Consider the following 21,497-nt stretch of genomic DNA (forward strand, 5'->3'; position numbering starts at 1 on the left):
AGCACGGTTCTTAATTGCAACATTAAAACAGTAAGTATGACCTTAATTAAAGTAACATAACGAGATTAAGGTGTTCAAGTGTTAATTGGAGTATCGTCTTAATGACATTCATAAATTTGTTTGGTGTGCATGTAAACGTAGCCAAAGACAAGATAACTTAATTAAATAATGATGATAGAGTGAGCCATCTAGCATAAGAGCCACGAGAAATGCTTACATTTGTCACTTTATAGTTTTACTATAAGGCATGTGTTTAACTACAAAAAGCTGAACATGACAATGATATATCCAACTTGATTTAATGTGACAGAAACATTTTTCTTTCTTTCTTTCTTTTTTTTTTTTACACAAAATCTAAGGCAAGTACAAGTCTGTGAATAAAAGGAGAACTGTATTTGATGAAGATGAAAACACGTTCAGTCATCATTTAAACATCCAAAGTACAATATCACAAAAAGCACAGTTTCATAAATTGTGTTCTCTTGATGAAGTGATTGGAGCACTTCTGTCCCTTATGGTTTGATATAGGCTTTTCCATAGTTTGTTTTCATAGCACTTGACCGGTCTTTGTGTTTGCTCTCCTCCATCATTTCCTCATCCTTTACGTTATTTTCCCATAAGCGCAGCTGTTGCAGAAACAAGTTAAGTGATAAGATGATTCCGCTTCTATACAGAATAGAAACTCCAATGTACAGTATATCCATTGTTTTCAAGGCTAATGACTCAGCCACTAATCTCACAGAGTGAACAACCAAACCATATTCTTCAAAAAATATAAATATGGATTCATATAAAACTCCTGCCCGATTCTGCACTTTTGTCTGTTTCCTTTTAACATATCCATCTGTCATCTGTGGAGAAACATCTTTTAGCTACTCTCATTCCATTCAGGCATGATGCTAACACTATGCACAGTATGGTACTGGTGATGTGGGGACAGTGTACGTGGGATGCCATGAGAATACAGGTACTCATTTCCTTGTAGCCCAGCTGTGGGTGACTGGATCCCAGCCCCCGGGCTACACTGACGGCCCAGAGTCTGATGGGTCATGGAGCCCTGATACATGGCAGCATGGTGGGCGTCACCCAGTTGTGGAGAGGCGTGGCCTCCCACCCCACCTAGTCTGGACACCAGAGATCCTGAGGTGAAGTGGGCTGAGAAGTGCTGGTAGGGTAACCGCTCCATCGGCTGCATGGTGGTGACAGAGCAACTACCGTAAGGTGAGACGCTGGCCCACGTGTTACAGCTGATGTCCTCCAGGCTAGGAACGGGCTCCGCACCCTGGGATGCGCTGGCATACATACAGGCCTGACGCTGGCTTGACTCGCTGCGGTAGGGCCCGCCGCCCAGGGCAAGAGTCTGGGGATAGCTGACTGGACGGTAATAATGGTCGTCCTCACTGGAAGAGCTCTCCAGATAGGCTTTCTTGTAGCTGTGCTCACCTGAGTGACAGTCATCCTCCACTGCAAACAAAATTAGACTTTGTTTAACATTATTATTTATAAGTTATATTTCCCTTTAGGGTTAGATTACAATTCCTTTTAGCAATCATTTGTATGTTGACAAAAACCTTCTCACAATCTAGATTCGATCATCCAATTTGTTTAAAGTAGGGCAACAGATAAGGGACATGATATAATTTACAAATCCCATCGCCGAAGAGATTTGGTGTAGACAGTTGCAACTCAGGTCCGTTTTGCCAAGTATAAAGGGTTTAAGCGGTTAAATATATCATTTTATGTATATCGATATTCTAAGAGTGTCCCTGTATTTGTCGAGTGGTGTGGTCAAGCGAGAGCAAAGTAATATACTTGCATTTAATTTTCAGTGCTTAAAATGATCTGTTGCCCTATCTTTAAACTTTAAGACAAGTGATTAGTGATTAGAATCTACTACGTGAACCAAGTTATTTTCAGACCAGCTCCATTAATCATGCAGTAATTCCTTCTATACACAGGCTGTTGCAGGAATCAAAACAGTGACTTTTCACATACTGGAAGGTCTCTATTGATAACCAGGTTATCAGCAATAGCCTGGTTGTTAAGAATGCCCTCGTCCCTTTGAATAAAAAGTTGCAACACGTCGACGTGGTTTGAAGTTAGAGCTCATTTTCACAAGAGAATACTCTACCTTTTCGCTTAATGCAGTGGTAGTCTTGGCCGTGCTCGTGTGGCAGAGGGTAGGATCCTGATTGAGGCAGCAGGTCCTGTGAGGTGCTTGTGACTCCATTTTCACATTGAGAGTATGGAGGGGCCAGGCTGCTTGGTGTTGCCATGCCTTGGACCTCTCCACTGAATGGACTTTGGCTTGTGCCCACTCTCTGGCGTACTGTGCTGCGAGGGACCACTGGGTATTCTTTGGTACTGCACACACACACACACACACACACACACACACACACACACACACACACACACACACACACACACACACACACACACACACAAACACAAATATTTCCTTGTAATGTGCATTGTTTTTTTGTCTGTTCATTTTGCAACGATTTATCTTGATCATTGTTTTCACTGGTAATTGACACACATAAGGCTTGATTTATAGTTTGTTGTCCGCCGGTGTCAGGCAACTATAACTTGGCTGATTTATAGCTAATGTTACGTGACACTGCCACGCAACTAACTATAAATTAAGTCTAACATTCCCACAGCCTGCATCGCTTTGTGTTACTTCACTACTATTAGTCTTACTAGTATTTCTCATCAATATTTAAGTGTGGTTGCACAATGATATCTGTTTATAAAATGTAAAGCAAAATGCATTATTTGTATAAAACAGAATAGATATGACTAGAAGTTTATTACCTATTACTGCCCTACAGAATAATATGACTTTAATTATCTTAATATTCTCATGACATTCACCATCTATGCGTCACCCACTTAGGATGCACTGGGAGATATTGTTCTGGGGTAATCCCTTTCCAGTGCAAATGCCAGTGTATATTTCCTTCCTATTAATCTATAGGATCCACAAATAGATCATTTTGCTACTTCTGTTTCTTTGATTTCATGGATATTTCCTTTTGAAACGGTGACCTGGTTTTGCAATAAGCTTTCCCTTCTGAATTCTAACCAAGAGCAGACGTGCGTAGCTTACTGTACTTGGCAGGGTTGGGTTAGACAATGGCATTTAAGAATGATAGTGTGGTTTGGACTCATACCAAGCTCAATTCATTTGTGAATTTCTATACGTGAAATGTATTTCACTCCTACACAGTATTATCTCATGGCACACACTCACTTAATTTTACTTTAACATCTGCAAGATGATCAAGTGTCCTATCTACTTGGGGGTATTGAAAAATATCTAAGAAACATGATCTTTAATGAAATTCTTCCAGGTCTTTTCTTTTCTTGGTTGTTGTTTTTTTTTGCTTATTCACATTTTCACAACTTCACCCAAAGAAGGATAATATAAAGAAGATGAGATTATTCTGTGTTGGATAAATAGAGAGATTTTTTATCTCAGCAGCACAGAGTGGAAAAGATTTTCCAGTTTTCTCTGACTGAGGAATTCATCATTTGAAAGCAAATGATGCCTGTGTCGGCTATTCAAGGGGGTGGGTGAGTTTCAAAAACAGATTTTCTCCTTTGAAAATGTGTTTTCCACACAGTATGGATGTGTGCTCAATCCCTCATCTGGAGCAAATAATGGAGCGAGAGAGCGTGCGAGAGAGAGAGAGAGAGCAATATGAGGGACCAAGCGATATCACCAATCCAACAGACAGAGAGAGAGGGGGGGGGGGTGTGTGTGGAGAGGGAGAGAGAGAGAGAGAGAGAGAAGAGACACAGAGAGAAGAAAGGGAGAGAGACAGAGAGGACACACACACACACACACACACACACACACACACACACACACACACACACACACACACACACACACACACACACACACACACACACACACACCACACGCAACTGGTATACAGAAATATCCTGGTAAGTATGGAAAGTTGCGTGAAAGGGAGATGTTGCATTCATGTTTCAGAAGCAGGGCCAGATCAGCCATAATATTCTTCAACATGAAGACTGGCTCCATCTCAAGAACTACACTTACATCACATGGGGGGGGGGCAGGGGCAGGGACCAGGGACGACAGCCACACTGAAAATAACACTCATAACTGGCTTGCACTATGGCGATTGAGGGATTACTTTGGGGTTTGTTAAGTGACATTTTGTGACTTGGATGTCAGTAATCCCTATCTAATTGTGGTTACATTTATCCACTCCTGTTCACTATGCACCGTTCACTTTGGATAAACAATGACATGGATAGGAGCCTCATATTACAGGAAGAAATGGGGTCTACAGATAGAAGTCCATGCATGAAGTAGATCCCAACATGAATGATTGAAGCCTGTATGGATATATAGCTACCTCTGCATTCTGGACATCCGGTGCAGTTCCATGTCATCACTCCCACGAAAGCCTTTTGCGAAAGGGTTGTTCTCAATCTTCAGCTGCGTTATCTGCAATCGCCAAAGATATTTTAATTGAATTATGTGGTCGATAAGTATTTTTTGTTAACTTACACAAAACAAATAAGTGAAATTCAACAAAAGTTGTTATGTATGGTCCTATAAATATACTTTAATTATTTTGTGCAATCACTTGCAAAGGGATCAGTCTCACAATAGACTGGGAAAAAAACATAACAAAAAACAACAACAACATACTGTAGGTTATATTTTGTGAAACTTAATAAGGTTTGTGATAGACTTGGCTAGTATTTTCTTTTCTTTTCTCTTCACTTTGAACAGTTCAGTAGAAAACATTCCTTATTGAATGAACCAATCAGCATTTCACTGTAACATGTTTTGATCAAAATATTTAAAATCATTTTCATATGTTGTGCCAAGACATAAAAAAGGCAGTGTGAGTTTTGAGAACCACCCTGAAATAGTAGCTTAAGCCTCACAAGGTTAAACAAAATCCAGGGATATCCCTCTTGAGCAGTGGTTTCTGGCAGGTAATTAGTTGGCAACTCTGGTCTGCTTCCCTCCTTCTGACAAGACGGGATGTTAGTCTGCACGCTGGCTGACACTTTCTCCAAACTATGTTAAAGCTCTGATACTTTTCTAGATTCTGGACTGGTTCAGTGGTGGAAAAAGTACTCACATATTTTACTTAAGTAAAAGTATCAATACTTCAGTGTAGAAATACTCTGAAAAAAAAGTCAGGTAATCGAAATTTACTTGAGTAAAAGTACAAAAGTATTGGAATCAAAATATACTTAAAGTGCCAAAAGTAAAAGTACTCATTATGCAGAAGTTCAAAATGTATAAAAAATCTCTTGAAAATAGCAAAGCTCACAATGCCTCACACCTTAACGCATTGTGAGCTTGTAGATCGGCTATTTTCAAATGGCCGAAATATATATAGGGCTGAAGTGGTTAATGTATGTTTTGTGATAATAATATATATCTACAAAGTAACTATATAACTAAAGCTTCCAAATAATTGTAGTGGAGTAAAAGTATAATATTTGCCTCTGAGATGTAGAGTGGAGTAGAAGTAAATGTACTGAAAATTGGAAATACTCCAAGCAAACATTACTTAAAAGTGTACTTAAGTACTTGAGTAAATGTACTTAGTTACTTCACACCACTGGACTGGTTAATGGACTATTATGTTTTGTTTTAAAATGTGAAATACATTTTGAGTAATTATTTTAGCAACTTTCCTGCCACAATGCACAGTTTCTAAGAAACAATATCTAAAATGTTTAGATATAACATAGTGGGATGAGAGGCCCTGCAACGATATTTTTTGCTAAATAAATTGAAGATGAAAATAATCTTTAATAGAACGTCCATCTACTGAAATACATGCACCAAATATTTCAGTAGCCCAATATTCGAATAACATTTTAGTCATATTATATTTCAAGATTAGGTCTACTTAATTGAAGCCTATCCACAATAAGATTGTTTAGCCTATAATCATTTGTGCCCATCATTTTGGTAAGGTTTAGGCAATTGAAGGTTAAATATGATTTTCATCATGAAAATAATATTTAGCCATCAAACCTCATTTGAAGATTTAATGTCTAACTAAAATGTAGTTATTCTAACTTTTATATAAATGTTTTCCACTTGATTTGAGCTTTAGCAAGACGACATTTAAACACTTTCTCATAGACTTTAAACAAGATATTTCATTTATCTTAACTAAGAAGCTATAGCAGGTGAATCAGATGTTGCTCGTGCAGGCGGCTCTCTCTCCTCCTTAACATATAACGATAAGCGGGTTGGCAGATGTTTGAGCGTTTGATTCAACAGTTTCGGAAGAGAAAAATAATGTTTTTCTAGGGGTCTGGCAAGCCCCAATAATTAGAGCAGAGTTGCGTTCTCAAGTCAGGCCCCAATAACTTGTTGAAATAATGAATGTTTTCTTCAGAATGTCGGTCATTTGGGCTTCCTGTTCCCAGAAACTTAGAGAATTTGGATTGGCTGCGGAGACATTATGAGCCCTCGCCCCCTCTCCATAATATTCCCTGTGCCTCACACTAAAACATAGGCCTACCCCGACTAGTTAAAAACGGATGTTAAACAGACTCTGCTTATAGAAATGACTCTGTCTGTCCCATAAGAGTTTTAGAATTCGGGAATTTAGAAAAGTTACAAAAATAATAAATACATAATAATAAAAAACACTCCAGCTTATTTCTTCATTTGGACCTATAAGTCTTCGTGATTAACACCTGCGTTTCTTCTAAATATTTCATTGTGCATCGCTGGGAGAATGCGCTGCTGTCTACCGTAATTGTTAATCATGTTCACCTGGCCTATACCGTTCATGACATTGAACGCAGAAAAATCATAGTTGTTCAGTCTGGCAAATCATGAAGTCGATTACTAAATAGGCAAAGGTTCCGTTTATATTCAAATACATTTCAGTTAAGTTAATATTGCATATACCAAGTAATAATGCAATACTTGTTGCAGTATTTTGACTGCGCCCAAAGACTTCTCTTGGGGCACCTGTCTGTCAATATAAGGAAACAGAACCCTCTTTGCTATTTTGTCAGGTTGAATCATAACCAACTAAATTATACTGAAGGGAACAAGTTGGTTATAAATAGGCCTATAGGTTATTAAACGTAAAACGATTCCGTCTTAAACAAGCTCGTTGAATAGCCTATACGTTAGATAAACATTCTAGACAAAAGATGACGTTAGCATTGCTAACATCATTGCTAACTTAGCAATAGGCCTAATACAAATAATTATAATTATAACAACAACAATAATAATAATAATAGGCCTAATAAAAACAATACAAATTTGCACTGATAAAACGTTATCCTACGACAACGTATAATAATGTATTTGCCCTATTATTGAAGACACAAACGCTATAGGCCTACTTTGAAAAGAATGACATTGAAACTGGTCTTTTGATGTCCCACCCTGTCCAACAGTCAGACTACAGTAGGCCTACTTCACTGTACAGTATAGACTACAGTAGCCCTTCGGGCAAGTTGTTTTCCGACCCATGCATGGAACTCTCATCATTCCCATCTGTCAGTGACTCTGTCATATCAGCAATTATCAGGCCACATCCTGCAGCTCAGGGTGACAACACTATCATCATCGCGTGCGTGTGTGTGTGTGTGTGTGTGTGTGTGTGTGTGTGTGTGTGTGTGTGTGTATATATATATATATATATATATATATACAAAATGCCCCCCCCCCCCCCCCAAGGACCTCTGGCGGTACCCGGACCCCACTTTGAGAACCACTGCTCCAAACCATGTCAAATCTCTGATACTTTTCTAGCTTCTGGACTGGTTAATGCGCTATTATGTTTTGTTTTAGTTTATTATTTATTTTGATTTATTATTTTAGCAACATTCCTGCCACAATGCACAGTTTCCAAGAAACAATATCTTAAATGTTTAGATATAACATGGTGGGATGAGAGGCCCTGGAAGCGATATTTTTTCGTATATATTTGTGTGTATGTATGTTTGCTGTTATGCATATTCCAGCTATATCTTCTTGTTGGGCCTTAGCTTAATGTGGAAATCTTATAAAGGTGATTAAAATAAATTATGACGGTCTGGGGAACAAATGTAATTTATGTCATGTTAGCATCAAGGGAAAAACATACAGAAAAAGATATCTCAAAAGTGTAAACACTTACCTTGTGGTTTTGATAGGATGTGACCGCAATGAAGGCTGTCTCAGGGAAGACGTGAGTGCAGAACGCGGTGTTTTTAGACCCAAAGCCATTATTTTCATCCGCTTTGACGATGTGGATCCTCGGTTGATATTTATGCATCGAGTTCAGGATAATCTATAATATAAGAAAACAGGTTATATCATTCAGAGACACGTTGTTCGGTCATTTCTGGTATGGGCACTTAAGTCATCGTACAATATCTGAAACAATAACACTGTTAACATAGGCTAAACTTTTCAGGCGTAGGCTACATTAAAAGAAGCTTTCGCAAATCTGAGAGCTCAGCTCCTTGAATCTTGTCGAAATATTTTCCATATTTAGCATAGTGAGTTGCAATTATCTTTTAGTTTTGAGTAGGCCTATTGTTATTGTACATCTTTTAGTTTTTTTTCTGCAGGCTGTGGTGCATGTGAAGGCTATCGGTCGCGTGTGTTGACAGAGTAAAGCCATTACACCCGTTACATCTGGTAGACATGCTTGTATACAGATGGTAAACATGCTAAACCCTTTTTAATTGTCGAGTGTCATAATACTTGATCGATTCGTGGCCCTATAGGCTATGCTATATGCGTCAATTAGCGTGCAATTCCATGGTCAATACGTGATGATGAGTAATAGCACACATTTATTACACACAACAAACAGCCTACATCGCTTTGCTTTTCTCTTCATAGGGTCAGTTGGTCAGATAAGCTCCCAGAAAGCTTTAAGCATTCATTCGGCTTTGCCTTGGTGAATTTTACTTTTGATCTTTTTCATTGAGCTCAATAGCCTCATATCTGAACTTGAAATAACGTAGCATACGTAGTATAGCAAAAATGATTACTATTTGTATAATTGTTAATTTATATATATATATATATATATATATATATATATATGTGTGTGTGTGTGTGTGTGTGTGTGTGTGTGTGTATATATATATATATATATATATATATATATATATATATATATATATATATATATATATATACACATATATATATATATATATATATATACACACATAATACCTTTTATATTGTCATGATTAAAACATTATTATGCTCTTACATTTTTTTATGCAACACAATTGACCATGCCTAATTGAATACATTAAAATACATTTACGTCACATCATATATGCATGCAGTCCTATGTGTTAATTTATCCATCTGTAACTCATAGAGAGTATAGGCCTATACATGGCACCAAATGGATTTGACCCTTATGGGTCCATTTGGACCGTCTCTGAGTTTACAGTGTGTAGGCTATATCGGAGCACATGCTCGTCCGACTTCCCTTGCATCCTCCTCTCAACATCAGGCTAACCTACTTAGAACTTAGAGCCAGTGGCTAGTCTGGCGACATTAAGACGCGGTCCACGCAGTTGAACTTGAGCTTTGCTCTCCTCTTACTAAGGGCCTCTCATCCGTGGACCTTAAGTCTAATTGTTCTGACGGACCAGGGAATCGTGCTCATCAGCCCTGAGCATTGTAATGGTTTTTAATGTAATTAAACCCATTTACACTGCAGGCCTACAGATAACGAAATATTATTTCCCTTCCGCAGTTCCGCTGATTCCCTCTTTTCCCTTCTTAAGTCAGATTTATACTTCGATGTACGACGGGGTCTCGCACTGAAAACAGCCTGGGGGGGGGGGGGCGGGTTCGGCGTTACCGCAATAAGCATCACACAATCACACACACACCAGCCTCTGTCGCTGCTGCACGGACAACACAACTCACACAACTTTGGAGAACAGACTGAGAAAGACTTGCTATGACTTGTTTTTAGCTATGACCCCCGAATGCATTCTCGAGCTTAAATCAACTGCTGAGGGATTTTACAAACAAGAGGATGGTGTCAATCTTATCAGAATTTCCAATTGAACTTTCAGTCAATTTCACAGTGCATGCTGTATGCATTAAGCCACAGCAGCCATTTTGAACAGCCATACACTGCATGCATCATACATGTAGCCTATACCAATCTGCCAACCAATTCGGTAATCTGTTTTGAGAGATTATGCATGTACTGTACTACTAGATTGTAAACGGTGAATAACAGTTGTAGCTCAATGAACATCGAGGAATTGCTTAATAATATCAAAGCATGTCTGTAAATCTTTAAAACCAGTGTCACTTAAATGTAAGGTGCAAACATTAGGGGTTTGGGTTGGAAATACAAAACAAATAAAAATAAAAATAAAAATAAAAGTGTACACACACACACACACACACACACACACACACACACACACACACACACACACACACACACACACACACACACACACACACACACACACACACTCACACAGATGGATCTTTTAAAAAATATGACTGAAAGGTTCATTAACAGGAGGTCCATACAGAGCATCAAATTTGAAAACAGTACAAAGTTAATCTAAGAAAGGAACAATCATGTACTTCAATCTGTGGTGTGTGTGTGTGTGTGTGTGTGTGTGTGTGTGTGTGCGTGTGTGTGTGTGTGTGTGTGTGTGTGTGTGTGTGTGTGTGTGTGTGTGTGTGTATGTATGTATGTATGTATGTAGCCATCATCACTAATGATAGACGCATGTCAGTCAAATTTACAGATATCTCCATAACCACCTTTTTTTTTTTTTTTTTTTTAATGTTTATTTATTGCTTTTGACCAGCACATAGTACATAGGAAAAACAGTTGCCATAGGATGTCAAAAGTAGTTTTTTTTCTTTTTTTCTTGTGCCCTTACATCTACCCCCCACCCCAATCCCACATACCACATTCAGACATGTAACATACACTTAACTCAAAACAAAATAATAATAAAAAAAATAATAAAAAATAAAGAAAAGAAAATAGTCAATTCATATGTATTATTTCCCTCACTACCCCTCCTAGCCCTCCCCATGGTACATATGGAGTGTATCCAAGAAAAGAAACATAGGAATCTATTATTTTCTTCCTTTAACATGTATTAACCTAGAGCTTGTCAACGTGTCGATGGCAGTGTTTGCTTTATCTGTCCTGTAACGTCTTTAATTTAGTTATATATTTAATCATAGGGCCCCAAACCTGATCGAATTTGCCCGGTGATCCTCTCAGATTAAATTTTATTTTCTCCAAATGTAGGTACATCATGAGGTCTTTAAGCCATACAGATGCTTTAGGGGCCAGTGGTGACTTCCACTCCAGTAGTATCCTTCTTCTTGCCACCTTTTGTTTTTATTCAGATTCATATACCTGAAGTTTTTAATTTGTGCAAGGAACCATTAAGGAATGGAAGGAATGAAGTGCATTGTATAGTATGTCAAACACTACTGTATATATTCAGTAAAGGCTTCATTGAGGTCTGTAGAAATATTACCAACGTTCAGACAAACCACAACAACAACCCATTAATGCAAACATTGTTCGGTCGCAGCACAATTGACCCATTGTTCCATAAAACCACTAGGGGATAAGTAAAATACCATATGCTAAAATGTCTGTCACTGAGACATCTTGCCTGGAAATGCAAGAATCTATATTTGATGATGGACAATAGCATGGTCCAGACTGTGGGTTCCCAGGGTTCAATATGCCTGTTAGGATGGGAAGGATAAAGGGGTGAGCAGTGTGGGGTTGCTGGGTTTTTGTGGACCACCCACTGGGGCCCCAGCACACGCCTCGTCTCCCTGACTCAGCCGCTGCCCCGACCGGGTCCCAGTATCTCTGTTCCCCCTGCCTCTGGATGATAGCATTTAATGATAGTGAAGGATCACCCTGGGTCTCGAGCCGCTGCCCTTTGCTTTCAAGTTCCCCCACATCAGAGGGTTTCCCCGAGCCTCGGGATTAACAGGCTTTGTACACCATCATCTATTGCTCATCTCACACTGCCAGTCAAATATAAACACTGAATCCTCACACTCCACCGGCCGGCCCAAAACATGTGTGGGAAGGCAAGCAGACGAGTGCAGGAGCAAATTGAGGGGAGAGATGAATAACACTGAGAAATATTTTGTGAGTTGTCTGAGAAAAAGATCAAAGTGAAAGCTACAGCTTGGTATGAAATGGGAAACCAAAACAAGTAGGCCTGTTTGTGTTGTTAAGAGGCATAGAGGGAAAATGCAAACTGTAAGGCACAGATCTTACTGTTCTGTATAAGCTGGTGTAGAGAGGCTGTACTCCTTACTGTGTATACTTTAGGATTTGAACCCCGTTTTTTCCGTGTGGGAGCCCAAACCTCTACTGCTCTTGCAAGAGAGAATCCCTGGTCAGGGTAGATATTGCGCTTATGAACTTCAGACTTCTACTTGTCAACCAGCTGGTGTGTTGACCTGACACCGGGGTCTACATTTCTTAATAGAAGATTATATAGGAGACAACCTCCAACCACTGCAGAATATCTATTAAAGAGTGTTTATTTACAATACAGTTTTGTTAAAATAATGTCTTAATAAGTTTTGGATTGCAACTACAAACTACAAAACAATTGTGCGTTGGAGAGGGAGGTCTCTGTTTTAAAGGAAATCTTCAGTTATGTCTTAACTTTATCCAACCTGCGTGGTTCAGTCACATGTGTGAGTGCAAGTAATTATACATTGTCTCAAAGTTATCTCAACCAGCTGGACCAACAAGCTGATGGAATATAATTCTGGCCAGCCACCAGTATTTCATTTATGAATCCCATGGTGCACTCTCTCTCTCTCTCTCCCAGCACGAAAGAGGGCAAGCCAGGAACCACTGCAACCAATCAAAACGGCATTTTGGCCTCAAAATTTACAACACTGCTCACATTCCGACTAAGCTCAGATTTCATTATACCAGCTGCGTTTTGGCAAAAGAACAATCAGCATGGGAGCCATGTCACCAAGGATAGATAGTTGATTGTGATATTTGTCACTGTGATTGCCCAGAAGCAGTCTCATTTAGATACATTCAGATCAAATCAGCTGATCCAAACAACAAAAGAACCCCAACAAAACAAGACTTATGGCCACTAAAATCATTGTTAATTTAATAATTAAAAGGTGTTATAGACAACATTCAACCACTAGATGCCGCAAAACACACACCACATCATTAGTCTCAGTGGCATAAGGTTCCTTATTTCCCTGAATCATGTCGATAAGCAGCACTCCTGCAGTTTGCACCATTATAACACATACAGCATCTGGCTGCCTCCAAGTGTCTGTTTGGGGGGTACCTTAAGTGCAATCTCTCTCTCTCTCTCTCTCTCTCTCTCTCTCTCTCTCTCTCTCTCTCTCTCTCTCTCTCTCTCTCTCTCTCTCTCTCCTTTTCCCCCCACTATTATCATTGCCGCTACATTGCCTGAAGAAGCCAAACAAGTTTTACTGCTTCCAAAGTGAATATAAATGTTTTAATAATGACCACAATCATGTCATCCTTTTGAATTTATCTAGGTAACTGAAGCAAGTCACTGACATATCCATTGATAACACAGCACAACACATTTTCTTCTGTTTTTATTCCATCCAATTTCATTTTGTCTATTTATCTAGTTTATCGATGCAACATTCTACAAAAAGACATGTAATTGTGTCATTTTAACTGATGGGAGGTTCTTCCATAATAAGACTGTTTGGGTTTCTATGTAGCTCCATTGTCTCTTTTTCTTTTTTGACATGTTGTAAACCAAATTGCCCCGCTGGATAATAAAGCTTTACCTTACATTACCTTTGCTTACCTTACCTTAACTTCCCCTGCAGTATTTGCTTATGTATTATCCCCCCCCCCCCCCCCCATGTTATTTACGTTTTTCTTGTGCTAATGAGTAAACTTAAATTACTCAAACTCAAGTTGGCCACAAAGTCGCAATCAACTTGCCTTTTATGAAAACCTCCTGCCATGCAACAGGCCATTTCTTCAATGGTAGACATTAACAAAGATAAGTCATGTTTACGTTGTTTTGTGTAAGGCATGGATAACATATGCCTGGGGCCAAAGAACTCAGAATAATGGGCAGTAAAAGTTATAGGAAATGGATGCCATACAATCTTTCCACTGGCGTGCACCAAGGGGATGGGGTCGGGTGGGGGAGGTGGGGGTGCAGGTGGTGGTGGCGGTGGGAGTGTGCGTGCGTGCGTGCGTGCGTGCGTGCGTGCGTGCGTGCGTGCGCGCGCGTGCGTGCGTGTGTGTGTGCGTGTGCGCGTGTGTTGCATGTTTGTTGTTCGTCATTTCTTGATCAAAACTGTCCATTGCAGGATTTCAATATTAATCTACAATATTAAAAATGACAACCATTATACATTGTAAACACATTAAATCCGTTCTTACATTTGAAATAAATTGCTAATAATAAATAAATCTTCTGCTGATATTACGAAAGAAAATTCTACAGTTGTACATTTACAGCTGGACTCTACGTGAAATGTTTTGCAGAGCGTTGTAGAAATTACAGAATTATGGGACTGGTATACTGTAATTTGGGTATATATATACATATATATATATATATATATATATATATATATATATATATATATATATATATATATACACACACACACACACACACACACACACACACACACACACACGTACGTACGTACATACACACACACACACACACACACATGTATGTATGTTATGCACACACACACACACACACACACACACACACACACACACACACACACACACACACACACACACACACACACACACACACACACACACACACACACGTCAAGAAGCTATAGGGCCACTAGGACCTGATACCAGGTTTCTCAGAAGGACAAGCTGCACTACAACAATTTTGAAAGGACGTTTATTCAAAGCTTACAAATCAAATTTTAAGAGCAAATCTCAAATTGAAGTCAAACCGCATTAAGTGTAAAATGTTTGCCAGTGTGGTGACATAGCCCAAAATAATATGTTAGCGGAATTTCCCATTCACTTTTATAGACCAGATTACTTGAAACGGTCTCCCATTTATCCAATAAAAATGTATTTCAAAAAGACCTCAGCACAAGATGATAAACAAAAACTAAATTGGGCGGAACTCCTTGATAACTAGTAAGGATGCTGGAGGCTCTTCAAGAAAGGTTGGAATTTTAATATAATCTAACAACATGCAAGTGGTGTCAAATCATGTCAAATGACCTTTATTATTCAGTCAAAATATGCCAAATGTGTCACTTTTAGTTATATCTAGCTTCACATATGACCTTTCAGTAGTGTATTGTAATTTGCCCGAAGACTCTCAAAGATGAGGAAGGAAAAAAAAGAAACAAGGTTGATTGGTAACTTTTTGCTATTCCACTGCTAACATCAGGCTATTTTCATGTAAATTTGATGTGAACTTTCCTTGACCTCTGGAACATTTGTATTGGTCTATTTATGCAAACAAAAAAGCTTAACATTTTCTTGAAAATAAAACTCTTTAAAGGTCAACCTCTAAAATACATATTTCCAAACAAACTGTAAACGCCACTGTCATTTATTCTACCAAGAATATTGTACATAGCCTACGTTGGGACAGAAAAAGGAGAGAAAGAGTGGAAAGATCAGGCCTATATTATTTTACATTTAGAATAGGGATTTTTCTTCTTTCAGCTGTCTGTCAGAAAGGCAATTTTCGGTCCATGGGACAAAGCCTGCCAACTCTCCCTCTCTACAGTCAGGTTTTTTTTTCTTTTTTTCTTCAGAACTCTCCCATATTGTGGAGTCAAGTCCAACATGCCACTAACTTCCTTAAATATCTCGATGTCTCTGATGGCTGCACTACTAATGAATGCAGATGTTTGGGAGCTAAGAGAAAACATAGGCCTATATATTACTTGGCTGTGTGTCCAATCCCCACTAGAAAATACCCATGCTGTGTCCTGTCCGCTAACCGTGATCTATAAATAACACAGCAAACAGATAAAGCAAAGCAACCTACGTGTCCGAACGGGTCGAGGTGGTTGTTGGTCAGTTTCAGCTTCTGGAAGGACACGAGCTGCCTCATCCAATGGGCCCCCGTGGCAGGAGAGTCCGGGTGGACGTACAGCCTGCCAGGCATGGCGGGCTCGGCCTTGCCCGTCACAGACCTGCAAAGCATACCGTCACACAGTCAGACTTCAACACCTCGGATTTGGCCAAACTTTTACATTTCAAGAACCCCCCGCTTGACTCTGACAGTGTACAAACCAACTGATTGGCCACGTATGGGAATGTTTCTCTGCTATAGCCATTTAACTCGGTAGTCGGTACACATGTTATATTCTTTCTTGGTGAAACATGTCGATTATACCCGTTTGTTGTTAATGAATTATTAATACATTTAAATGCATCATGCCGTTCACTCAGACTTCATTTAGAGAAATAGTGCCATTTCTAATCACTCCCATTCTGATTTAGCATTAGCAAAGGGTTGGAAACGATGTAATCACTAATCAGGCTAGTAGAATAATCTAGGACAAAACTAAGGCTAGTATATGACCAGCCATGATACATAATAAATTCATTCTGATTCGAACAGCGTGATAATTTGTCTGTGTTGTAGAGTGCAAGCCTAGCAGTGAAAAACATTTCAATTAATTAGACTACTACACAATACATAGACCAATTACGCACTGTCCCTAATTATATATTTTTTTAAAGTAGGCTGTTAGGATTTGCCTCGAACGAAACATTGCCGTAGATGGAAAACAAGACTCGTCAATCACTGACATAGCCGACCGTAACGTATATAGGCTAAAACTGGGTTTTGGACTTTGCTGCGGCCGGGTCACCATGAACCATGGTGGTAATTTGGACCTGGCTGGAAGGAGGACATTGTTTTTCAGCACTCGTTGATCAAGGGAATAATTAGTCCCAGAACATGCTTTGGCGGGTCATTATCGGTGGTATTGGCATATGAGTATCCCCTTTAAGTAGGCTATCCCCTCTTTGAAAAGCACTGACCCAAACAAGGCATCCTTGACCACGGTTACAAAGATAGACATGACACTAAACAAATAGGCGTGCTTGAATGACGTGAAAACTCTAAATCAGTGCTCACATGTGGTTCTCAAACTTTTTCGTACCAAGGACCCCCGAATTGATATATATTTGGCCACGGACCCCCATCTTAAAATGTGTTGAGCCAGGGACCCCCCCCCCCCCCCTCCCCCAGAAGATAAGATTTGTGTTTAAAGAAATCTAAATGATTCCACTTTCAAGATTTTCAAAAAGGTTCAAAAATAGCATATGTAGGCTACAAGCTCACAGCTCAGCACGCATTGACGCACTATGACCTTGAATATCTGCTATTTTTTAATAGCCAACCCTGGGGGTCCCCGGACCCCACTTTGAGAACCACTGCTCTAAATCACGAACATTCAGTCCATGCCATCGCGGACTAAACTTTATTGGCATCCATTTGGAAATTCACAGTTCATAATTCTTGTAAATTGTATTATGTCATGATAACCTAATCAATAGCTCGCTATTAGAGAAACTCCACAGATAATTGTGGGCTCCCAAACAAAACACGTCATTATTACATTACAGAGGCTATATAGGCGTAAATCAAAGGATTACTGCGTGCAGGCTCTACACACAGACGTCATATGATTGTTTATTCCCTTATGTAGCACAAACTGTTCACGTTGGCTAATTCACTATTAGCCAACGTATGCGTATTAAAGTAATATCTCATTGCCTACCATTTATTATCGGCAAATTTATAGCGATGATCATCAGCAGGCACAACATCCATCAGAAGTATGTACTTCGTTTTGGGGTTCAGTCCAGTGACCTTCACTTTGAAGCTGGGAAACATTCGCCTGAAAAGAAGAATATATAGTATATTTATAGCATTCATTTCGAGGAACAATGGGAAAAGATCGAAATGTGACAAAGAATATCGCCGTGCTATCACAAATCTATACATTATATCGTTTTATCCGAAGCTTTGAAAAAATACAATTATACAGTATGTCCTTGTGCATGGGCACAATGACATACTGTGCATAGCCTACACAAAACTATTGTGTAATAATGTGTCTACTTTCTTTGTTTTGCATAAAAACTAAATATTTTTGCAAGCAATATGTTAATACAATTACATAAAGAAATTATATAAAACGAGGTATCTACATTACTGAGACACAGTTAAATGCATTCTTTAGAGTGCATGAAGGCAGTCCAAAAAGTATTGCAATGCAACGCTTCTTAACACACAGATGCATAGACTTGCAGAGAGCAGACTTCCTGATCATTTATGCTCTTTAATGGTTATCGCACAATCTTTCTTTGATGCGCCGTGGTGTGAAGACAAGAGTCATGTAGCTCTCTTATAAAATACATTAATATTATTAGTATCGTACTACTATTACATATTACTACTACAACAGGTTAATTATATAAAACATTTATATATCCAGTTGTGGAACAACCCCTAAATCTCACTTTATATTTGGGTAAGATTAGAAAAAACATTGTAAATTAAGTACATTTTAATCTGAACAGGACAACTCAGTCATGTGGCTAGACACAGGCCCGTAAATGATTAACAAAGTAAGTTAAAGAGGTATGGGGGTATGGCTACGGTACATACAATTAGGAATATCCATGGACTCGTGCAAAAACGAAAAAGAAAAAAAGGAGTAAATGACTGAGGAGAATATAATGAGAGCGTTGTGCAGCTGCGAGCAAGACTCTAGCCTTCAGTGCACTACGAAACGTTGTTGCAATTTATAATAAATAACTCAGGACCACAAGACAATCATGACACGAGCAGAGACCACCGATTACCATGCATATTCCTGTTCACACTCATCTGACATGCACTATTTTGACTAGATTCACCCTGAGGACACATGAAAATGACAGTGGTGATGCACAACAAACATCATGCGCACGCGCTGTCTTGCACCTAATATTTTTTTCAATTTCATTTTGCCTGAACACACACACACACACACACACACACACACACACACACACACACACACACACACACACACACACACACACACACACACGGAAATTATTGTCTGCATGCATTCTTTGCAATTCACAGTTTTCCTTAATTTGTGACTTTTCATATAGCCCTAATATTTGACATTATGTGTCAAATATACGACATTAATTCATTCTGCTCATATAGGCGACTTTTCCCTCTTACCTTCCCGCTTTGGTAATGATCATCTCGGTTCCCACTTCGTCAAACTTCGTCCACAGTTCCCTCTCGTGCAGGTAGACTTTTATTCCTTCCATTCCCTTCAAAATAAAACATCTAGTTGCCTATACAGTGATATTGGCGATGTACAATTATTTTTCCCTAAACAGCAAACCATCTAAAACAGTGTAGAGTATAGGCCTAGATTGTACGAGGTCAAAATGGTGAAAAGATGTGTTTCTATTTCCAAAGACACAGTTAAAAGACGAGGTGCGGTGATATGTTGTGAGATGAAACAGACTAACAATTTAAATGAGTGATTAAAATGTCTTATGGGCACAAATCAGGTCTGTGACATTTAAGTATATGCCTAGGCAACGAAATATAAATATCACCAATAACTGCGATTGGTGACGAAAACCTAAAGTAGCCTTGACCTAGCCAGGCTTGCATGCAATTAGTACTGCTGCCTTAAAGACATAATGGGCAGATTCACAATTTCATTCCAATATTTGTCTTTGGTGTGCATAGTTGAAGCTGAGTTCATGAAGCCTACTCAAAATGTAATAGGCTAAAGCATAAAATGCTCAGAGAGCTCCGGGGCTGACACCAGACTTGGGTGATCCTAACCTGTTGAATATAAGTTGTCTGTGCAGTCTGTGAGGATGGAGATTTTCCCGAGCTTCCATTCTGTTTCTCTGATTTACTCTCACTGTGCGATTCCTTTGACTCCGATCCGCCAGGAGAGTTTTGGAGGCCGAAAGTTTCCTCTTGGTCCGCCATGATATGGAGTCCCGAAGACGAATCCCCCAACTGTCAGAACCAAACAAAGAGGTATTTCAAGGTCTATATGTGAGGTGCGTGACTAAACTAACTTAAGCTTTAGGCTCCACGCGACACACACACACACGCACACGCACACGCACACACACACACACACACACACACACACACACACACACACACACACACACACACACACACACACACACACACACACACACACACACACACACACACTTCCATATATATTAGTTCTTTTTTGGCCTACCCAGCATTTTCGCTCGCCAGACTATAGTTACAAATAAACTGAAGGCTTTGGGAATACAATTGGGCAATTTAAACTTAAGTGAATATGCTATAGTAGCCTACACAATTAAAGGAATAGTCATTATTATTATCATAATTTGTTTCAGTTAGCAAGGCTTGCACTTGCAATAGCTCTATATTTCAGTAAGCAGTTTTATGGAAAGATTGGAAACAGGACCGCAAGGACTTTCATGAACGACCTGTTAAAAGGAATTATGGACATTTACGCGTGACTTGGTATCACCGTGACCTGCTAGCCCTAATCATGTTCCCAAACAGCACGAAGAGGCATGTGCTTGGTTACGATATCACAGCATCCAGGGTAAACTGGGCTAAACAAAGCTAGCGGAGCACATTAGGCTATAATAAATACATAAATAAATAAACAAACAAACAAACAAATAAAAGAATCCACACGCATATAGACTACGCTTTTATAGAATGAAGAGATTCGTCCGTATAGCTATAATACAGTCTAAACTGGCATAGGCTACACAGCAATAACAATGTTGTAGGCTAGTAGTATCCTGTAGTAACCTTCTGTCCAAGGAGACGAAACGCGAGACGAACTAGAACTGCTTACCTTCCCAAAAATAGTCTCTATGGGTCACGGTTGAAGGCAACGGGATAAAAGCAGGGAGAGAAAAGTGTCGTTCCCTTTTCAAAACTGTCCCAAAACAGTGTATAATCCAGACGTTGTGCCCGAAAAAGCGAGTATCTCCATCGATATGGCCACTTCTTTCAGAGCAAGTCCAGGTTTAGCTGCTATAGCCTACTATAGCCCGGCGAACGAAGCCAATAGACTAGCCTAGTCAACCTAAAGAAGCTTGAAGATTCGTACAATGACAGCTAAGATCTGTGCGTTGTTGCCTTATTGAGCATTTTACAGCCGCGGACCCTGTAACCCTGCTGAGTGATAGCATGTAACTGTATAGATGGACTCCGGGGAGCCGGTCCGTCACCCCCTCCTCCCTTCTCTTTCCTCCTCTTCTGTTCTCTCTCTCTCTCTCTCTCTCTCTCTCTCTCTCTCTCTCTCTCTCTCTCTCTCTCTCTCTCTCTCCCTCTGTCTCTCTCTCTCTCCCCACCGTGCATCAATGACCAGCAGTGCGTGGTCCGAGGCGGAAGCTCCGGGTCTGTGA

At 39.5% G+C, this 21,497-nt stretch overlaps 1 protein-coding gene across 1 annotated transcript; it reads right to left on the minus strand.

Moving 5' to 3' along the window:
- Positions 1-868: 868 nt before the first annotated feature.
- tbx5a (T-box transcription factor 5a) lies at positions 869-20,052 on the minus strand (the record flags this gene model as incomplete). The annotated part of the gene is made up of 8 exons (XM_084046781.1): positions 869-1,464; positions 2,132-2,364; positions 4,401-4,492; positions 8,172-8,324; positions 16,066-16,213; positions 17,813-17,932; positions 19,276-19,370; positions 19,900-20,052. The coding sequence occupies 8 exons, from the start codon at positions 20,050-20,052 to the stop codon at positions 869-871; spliced, it is 1,590 nt and encodes a 529-aa protein (XP_083902907.1).
- Between the last annotated feature and the right edge of the window lie 1,445 nt (positions 20,053-21,497).

The sequence above is a fragment of the Gymnoscopelus microlampas genome, assembly GCF_963454915.1.
Source record: "Gymnoscopelus microlampas genome assembly, chromosome: 21".
Taxonomy (NCBI): Eukaryota; Metazoa; Chordata; class Actinopteri; order Myctophiformes; family Myctophidae; genus Gymnoscopelus; species Gymnoscopelus microlampas.